Genomic DNA, 8,387 nt, shown 5'->3' with positions numbered 1-8,387 from the left:
ACCTTTACTGAGCATTGGGTATGGATCAGGTAATTATTAAGAATTGCATATGGATTGACATTTAATCCAACAACACTACGAGCTAGACATGATTATCATTATCCCTGTATACCAAAGAGGAAATGACCTGGAGTGACTAACTCAAGCTACCTTAGGTTCTACAAGAGATTAAAATGCCAGATGCCAGTTAGCACTCTTCATTTCCATGCTGCAGGGTCTCCTTACTATTCACACAGATGACTATGCTCCGTTCAGGTAAAATCCCATCTTCTGTCCAATTATTCTCTCTTGCAGTCCATTTAAAATACATCTAGAAAGTATTTGATCATCATCAGAAGACCCAGTACCTCCAAAGAGTAGTTCTAACTTAAATATTATAATATTTTCCCTATTACAGTTAATACTTGCAATTTTTACTATGTCTAAAAAATGAATATATATGCATATATATAAAACATTTGAAACATGTGAAAAAGAATAAAATTTTAAAATTTCATGTTTTAAAAGAACATACCAGTTATTTGGGGTTCCACTGGAAGTATCTTAAAAACAAAATTCTTCCACTTAACAACACTAAAGAATGAGGTATATAAATGTTTTAATCACAGACTTTTACTGTATGCAATTAACTGTATTTCACAACTTGCATCTTACAAAAAGACAGTACCATAGTGCCTGTAAAAAGTACTGCAATTAAACAAAAAGTTACATTACCACATGAAACCACCAAATATCACAACTGTCAGAGTCTACAGTTTCCTTTCTTCAAATGTGATCATGATGTTTTTATGTGATATTTCGTATCCACATTATGATTTAAAGTTCATTTATAGTTCAAAAGTCTCCTACAGGTAAATATGTATTAAACAAATGGCTAAGAGAAAGCAGGAGACCCTAGAATTTAAGAAGTACTGTGTGGTTTCTAAGTTTGATTTTTAAAGACAACATGAAACACTTTTATTAGTTGCAAACAAAAATGCAAAATCTGTAGTCATAAAAATATTTTATTGGTAAATTTACATAATAGTAAGTGGGGCTGTAAATATTTTTTTAATTTTAGGATATTGATAAATGCATAAACTGGCAAGTGTCTCTGAAAATAGGGTACTATAATTTTTATAAGAATTGTTATATTTAATAAAGAGGCCAATTAAGCTGATTAAATATTAGTTATTTCCTGGTTCTGTGCAACAGTTCCCATTTGTGTATTAATTAGATTCATACTCCTATGACCCTGGATACGTCTGGGGCAAGGAAACAGTGATAAAACTATTATTAAATTAAAGCTTTTCCAAAATTGCAGCTATTAAAATTACAGCTTTTCTTTTCTGTTTTCGTCAAATGCTTATAATTACTTGAATTTTAATGTTCTATACAATACAGAAAATACCAGTGTTCAATGACAATAGCACTAAACCTGAATTATAAAGCTACGTAATCAATGTTTTATTGTTTACTAGTCTGCTAGTAAACATTACAATAAATGAATGTTTTGAAAGATAAGCAAATCCCCCCAAAACAGATAAAACCTAAAACATAATTCAGAAACAATAATTTAGTAAAATGTGTCAAAAACATTGGCAATGGTTCATACAAATTCTTTATTTAATAACAATCTTCCTATTTAACCACACCAAGTACCAGCAGGTGTATTTAAGAGGATATCCATTAAGAAAATTCTGTTGCAGCAATAGTTGATTAAGTTGATCTTTGACTTGTATACATATAACTATTTGTTTCACAATTCTCAAATAATACATATTTAGGCAGCTTGCACTATGTTATAAAAATTTAAATTCGTTACATGCCAATAGTAGAGAATTCAAGAATTATGTGTTAGAATTCACTAAACTAAAAGTGAAAATAGACTTACCAATAACACTGCATAATGAATAACTCAACCACATTTTCATGGCAGCTTAACTGTGGAGACCAAAACATTAAGTCTGGAAATGTTTGGTAGGCACAGATTGCAATTAAAACCTAACGAATTCTAACAAATTTCTATTTTAATTAAAACGCAAATCATGGATTGTGCACGAATATGTTTGTCATGAAAATGTGGTACTTCTTGGCATAATCTGTGTATTTGCATGGTATGACAGAAGTGATGGAAACTGGAGAAAATAGACTTTAATGAGATTCTCCATTCAGTGATGAGGCTTCTCCTCTGGGTGAAGACGACCTGGACATTCCCCTCTCTGTGTTATCAGAGCTGGAGCCACTCTGACTGTGTTGATCTGCAGAGGCAGCACTAGACGCAGGCGGGGACTTCGTTTTCTCCTTAAAGTCTGTAATAATGACTGTCAGATCTCCAACGGTAACTTCCAAATGTTGAGCACTACTCCGATCCACATTTTTCAATCTTGGCCTAAACACAAAAGATGATAAAATTTTTAACTAGCTTTTCTCTCTACCAAGTCTCTGAGCATGCAGTGCATATTAAATTAAGTAAAAATGACAAAGTAAGTACATCTATATTTAAAGCTCTCTATTCATGTGTAACTAAATGCAAAAATATAATTAAATGCTTGAAATCATTAACATTAATCAAGCCAATCATTCATGAATCTTCCTCAACATGACAAAAAATACTGGGAGTAATGGTCTCCTACTTGTGCTTTTATAACTTTATCTCAGTTTGGCAAACAGCTTATCAATTTACTACAGTAAAGATTTTAGAACAGCAGTCACAGCTGCATCACAGAGGAAGCTGACAGCAGCTAAGGCTGAGTCAGATGGAGGGCTGCCACTCCAGTGATGTGCACTTACGATAAGGGCATCGTGACTGTCTGCTCTGCCAGGACCCAAAACCATTCCGATTGGTTAGAATTCATGCAAATATCTGTTCAGTATTGTGAATATCACTCCTGGCTTTATGAGTGAAAAAGAAATAGTTCAAACACAAATGTCTTTTAATCTAGTAAAACAAAAACAAAAAGCAGAAAGTGTCCACACACTTAAGCCTGTATTTGTGGCCTCCATATTTAATTTCTAATATATCTTCAACTTGAAAAAATACTTTCATGACATAGTAAAACAGATGAAATCTTTTATTTCTATATTATATATTTCATATTCTACTTTATATATCAGTGTTAAAAGACAATATTAAATGGTTAATTTTACTATTTCAAAAGTACCATTAAAACACTCTTCAAATTTACCTGGTTTTCTTATGACTGTTCTTTTTGCTAGTTGTTTCCTTTTCACTTTTTTCTTTTTCTACTTTATCTTTTTTCTCTTTCTTTGACTGTGTAGGGGGTACAAACTGCTGAGTAACCTGCTGTGCAACCAACTGGGAGACAGGTCGAGGTTTCCTGTGTGCATGTTAAAAACAAAGGTTTTTTTCTTACTATAATTTAAGAACATGATTTTTTATGAGACTACCTCAAATTATGAGAATAGATATATATTGTGATTTTCACATATAAAAATTTTCATATCTAAGGTAATTCAGATGTGCAATTTAACAGATCTATATATGTATATACACACACACATAATTTCTTTCCTAGTCAACAAAAATAGAACTATAATAACAGTTCAAAGTTATCACCCAAGATATATAGTCGAACAATTAAAATGTAACTGTCACATAAATTGACATGAAAATTATTAAAAATGTATATCAAACTGTGCTCATGGGGAAGCAAACATATAAACAAACATGAAACTTTTAAATTAAATTTGAAAGTTTACACTGAAATAAAATCTAAATGTATCCCTCCTCTTTCAGAGAAGGAAATAGCTCACCATCTGTGACAGTGGCTATTCTTTTCTTTAAAAATCATTCGTTTATTCATTCAGTAAATTTTCTCCTTATTGTTAAAGTCTTTAAGTTTCCTTACCTATCTAGCCACAATTTCACTGTGCTTTTTTAACGTTGGAGATCTTCCCAGTCTTTTGAGACTTGCCTAGCTTACTTATTAAAAATAAATAAATAAATGTATTGAGAACCTACTGCAAAACTGTACCAAGAGAGATGAAATGTTGCCTGACTACAGCCTTTGGTACCAATTGTCACTCTATTAGCCCAGGGTCAAGGATCCCTCCAACTTTATGGTACAGTGTGGGAGGCTGAGGTCAAGATTCAAAGTTAAGTCTCTTAAAATGAGAAAGACTACTAAAGAGGGGAAAAAAGATGGGAGAACAAAACAGGGAAAAGTAAGATAAAAATAAATCATAACAGATGGTCTACAAACAACAGTAATCTATTGCCTGGAAAATCCTGACCCTCTTTTGGTCAGCACAGCTATTAAAAACATTTTTTTTCCTCTGTTCTTCTAAAGCAAGACAAAATAGAAACCAAAGAGAAAATACTGCACAATCTAGCTTTCAAAGCTGTAAGGAGGAAGGAATCCTTTGAAGGAGGAAACAGGAAATGCAGTATATAAAACATCTTAATAGATGGATACTGAATTTTGTTTAGAACCAACAGAGTTTGAAGTAAAGGTAGGATATCCAGGAAAGATGTCCAGAATACAGCAAAACCAATACAGTATTGTAAAGTAAAAAATAAATAAATAAATAATAAATTCAATTAAAAAAAAAAAAGTAGGGCTAACCCAGATACCAGGGTTAATGATACATATCAAAAGTTACATAGATGAAAATATTATTGGCTGAGCTTGTTCAGGAAATAAACTTTAAAAGAAAAAGAACTAAAGCACTGTTCTCAAATTTAAGGTACATCAGGATTACTAGAAAGTCTTGTTTAGCTTGCTTAGCTCTGCTCCCTGGGTTCTGATTCAGTAGGTCTCAGACGGACCCTAAAATCTGCATTTTTAATAGCTTCCCAGTTAAGCAGAAGCCTCTGGTCCAGCCACCACACTTTGCAAAGAAGCTTGAAGGAGTGTAATATATTAACATTACTGCAACAAAGACTTTAAGATGGAGAGCAGGGAGCAGCAGAGAAATGAAAAAAGATATGAAGGAACCTGATAATGCAAAGCTAAGGAGTCTGATTTACTCTTTAAAGATGGGAGCTCACTGAAGAAATTCAGACTTGAATTTTACAAAAATTACTGGCAGCAATGTGGAAGAGAAAGGTATTACAGAGGCAGGGAAAGCCACTTTAATAGATCAGGCTAAAATACAAAGGGCTTGAACTAAAAGGAAGCAGCCGTGGGGTTATTTAAAGACAGAATGAAGAAACAGAGAATCAGGGGACATGGTGACTAATTAAACGTGCCTTTCCCACTTCTCAACCAACACAGTCCCTTAGCAAAACGTACAGAAATTCTTGCTTGTTCTCATGTAACCAGTATTCTGTGGATGAAATTTAACAAAAAATAAAGTCTTAGATGTGGATAAATACTATGGAAGAAAAAAAGGTAAGGAACTCAGGGAGTTTTAAGGAAGGAATTGCAATTTTAATTTCACCGTCTCTTTCTTCATCTAGAGTATAAACTCTACAAAGAAAGAGACAATATCAGTTTTATATACCACTGGATAACTAGTACCTAGCATAGTATTGGAAAATACTAGATACCTAATATTTGTTGAAAAATGAATGAATGATAAAATCAGGTTTAACGAGGAAAGGTTTTTGCATTTATTAAAAAATTTTAATTGGAAGACAACTGCTTTACAATCAGCGATTAGTATACATATGTTCCCTCCCTCTTGAACCTCCCTCCCACCCTTCACCCACAAAGATGTTTTTTAAGGAAAGGAATACTGTCTCTATGCATACTCACAGGCTCAACCACTCACTCACTACATAGAAGCAAGCAAGTAGTGCAAGGCAAAAGCAGCAGGAATTAATTTTCTCTTTTAATTATTCTAGGGTATGAAAAGAAAGAGTTCAAAGGTGTGGCAGGTTGTATAAAGATTTGGTTAGACTAGTGCCTGGTGAACAGTGAGTCACCTAAAATTGAGAGTCACTCCAAGCTATATAATGCAACTGAGGTGTGGTCATCATTTCTCTCCCAAGGTATTATGGGTGTCTGAATTTCATAACTTCCTTTATTACAGTTTGTACTCTTACTCCCTTAAACCTAAAACTGAATACAAAATAAATTTATAAAAACTTTAAACTGAATTACAATAAACTGGAAAATTTTAAAAATTCACATTCTAGAGTAGAAATCCTGATGTTTCCATCAATCAATAAATTGACTTTAGTTATTTATAGGCCATTATCACTAACTTCAGATATATAATCATGTATATTCTCTTTATTTAGTGCTGTTTTTAAGCAAAACTGAATATTTTTCTAGGTTTTTCTGGATTCATTATTAACCTCAATACAGTATTTCCCTTAAGACGAAACTGTCTCAATCATGGATTCTCTGATCACTAAGTTTTTAGGAATGTAACTGCTGTGTTGTGGTTAGGTACTTAATATTTTTACAACACTATCAACCACTCCCCTTCCCCATCAGTATCTGTCTCCAACTTGGTACATGTTGCTTACGAGACACAGTTCCTCAGTCACTCCCACGTTTACGTAAGAAAGAAATTAGAAAACTCATTCCCAACTTCATGAACCTTACAATAAAACTGCTGCCAAGTGTTTTTCATAGTTAACAAGTTCTCGCTCCAGAATTTTTCTAGAACCATTTCCCCTTTTTATATGGCCCATAAATCTGAAAAGGAAAGCATATCAGTCAGTAGAGAATGATTTTCTCCATAAAACCATGAGGTTGAGTTAAATAAATCAATATTTTAAAACAAGTTATGAATCTAGATTTCTTCTAAGTGTCATATTCTCAGAGGTAAGAATAAAAATAATAAATGTATATTCTCCTACAAGGTGAACACAACACAGAAAGAAAGACTAGCTGGCCTGGTCAGGTGAAAGACTGGAATCGGGGGACAAGCTCGAAGACCATCACAACAAACTAGAAATGATGGTGCTGGTCATGCTGGGCTTGTGGATTTTATAAAATTTAAGAAAAGGTGTCCCTGGGGCAAGTGGAAATGTGAGACCAGTGTCGCACAAGCAACCAGTAATCTGTGTACTTGGCACTATCTGTCTGTTGTTAATTTTTTGTTAGTTTTTAAGCACCAACAAACTTTCTATATTGCTCTCTTCTGCCTCAAAAAATATTGTTTTTGTTTTTCAGTAGTTACATCTCTTTCTCTTTTAATCCTAGATTTTCCTATTAATTCTTTCTTTTATTCTTATTTTAATTAGATGGTTGATTTTCACTTAAAAATTACATCTTTGCTCCTCTTTTGTAGGATTATTTGATGTGGTACAACTATGGATGAAAGAAGCACAAAACATGTGTATACACGTAGCTTAACTACTGAACAAGCTTTCCGCTGCTCTCTAATGGCTGAATGAGTTTTAAAGAGCCTTCAATGAAGGCAGGAGGAACACAGCTTCTGACCATCTTTTCAGCCTATCATAAACTGACTCACCTTCACCATGCTCTATTCAAAAGAAAGCTCTCCTATCTCTAGAGTCTTAGGTTTAACTGTGATCCATTTTCTACTTAGTGAGAAAAATCTAGAGGAGAGCAGGGGATTTTAGAGGTGGGAGATAGGATATGGGAGATAGTTAGGATATTAGGGGAAGGGTATGTATATGGTATGCCTTTTTTATGTTCAGCAATTTATCATTCATGATTTTTGACAATAAACCTACAATCCTGAAGGTTCTGTGATCAGGAGGACAAAAAGGTCACCCAGTTAGAAAAACAAGTGCTATCCAGACATATCTCAACTGTACTCTATTATTCACATATGTCATGATTTGATGTAACTTGTAAAATATGGCATTCCAAAATTTTGGGATCTCCATGTCTCCCTATGTATCCATCACAAATAGGTCAAAGAGACTATGTAAAGTTTGACAGGTCTCTTTTGCTTTCCTGTAACCTAAAAATTGATTTCCTGTAACATTAAAAAAAAGAGGAGGGAACATTTCAACAAACATTTATGGATATCTCCTACTCATCAGAACAAAGTACTTTTAGGAGCTGTTTGACTTTTCATGTGGGTAGGAGACTGGTTAATGGTGGCTTGATATATACCGTTTCTAACTATGTCTCTGCCCTCCACCCCAACCACCCTGCAACAAAAATTCTATGTGCTGAATATTACGAAATAAATATTTTAAGCTTGATTAACCTCATCACAAATTAGTTTTGTCGAACTGGATAGGCAATAAATAAGATATAAAGCAATTATTCATTCTTTTCTAAAGGAGGCAACATTATTCATAGCTGAGAAAGATACAATCTGTTGCAAAACACTAAAATACGTATATTGTAAATTGAAGCAATATAATAAATTTAAGTGAGTTAAAAAACTAAACCAAAAATTTAAACTTGTTGTAAGTCTGTTGATACACTGCTAACAAAAGTCCAAAAATATAACCAAGGAAGATTTTATAAAGAAGCCCCACTGTTTGACAAATATATTGCACATCC

The 8,387-nt window shown here is 33.4% G+C and overlaps 1 protein-coding gene across 3 annotated transcripts in view; it reads right to left on the bottom strand.

The window, feature by feature from the left end:
- Positions 1-581: 581 nt before the first annotated feature.
- Positions 582-8,387, bottom strand: part of YAF2 (YY1 associated factor 2) — an 80,332-nt gene continuing 72,526 nt past the window's right edge. The window contains exons 4-5 of one of the 3 annotated variants that reach the window (XM_024991944.2): positions 3,168-3,320; positions 582-2,371 (exon numbers count right to left, since the gene is read on the bottom strand). In XM_024991944.2, coding sequence (XP_024847712.1) covers positions 2,134-2,371; positions 3,168-3,320 — 391 coding nt within the window. In that variant the 3' untranslated portion in view covers positions 582-2,133. Of the gene's footprint in view, positions 2,372-3,167; positions 3,321-8,387 lie in introns of those variants that run through there. The other 2 variants (NM_001076079.1, XR_003034592.2) reach the window with 2 other exon arrangements.

Source organism: Bos taurus, chromosome 5 (assembly GCF_002263795.3).
Source record: "Bos taurus isolate L1 Dominette 01449 registration number 42190680 breed Hereford chromosome 5, ARS-UCD2.0, whole genome shotgun sequence".
Taxonomy (NCBI): domain Eukaryota; kingdom Metazoa; phylum Chordata; class Mammalia; order Artiodactyla; family Bovidae; genus Bos; species Bos taurus.
Note: the sequence above shows the minus strand (reverse complement) of the source record. Positions and strands in the feature narration are given on the sequence as shown.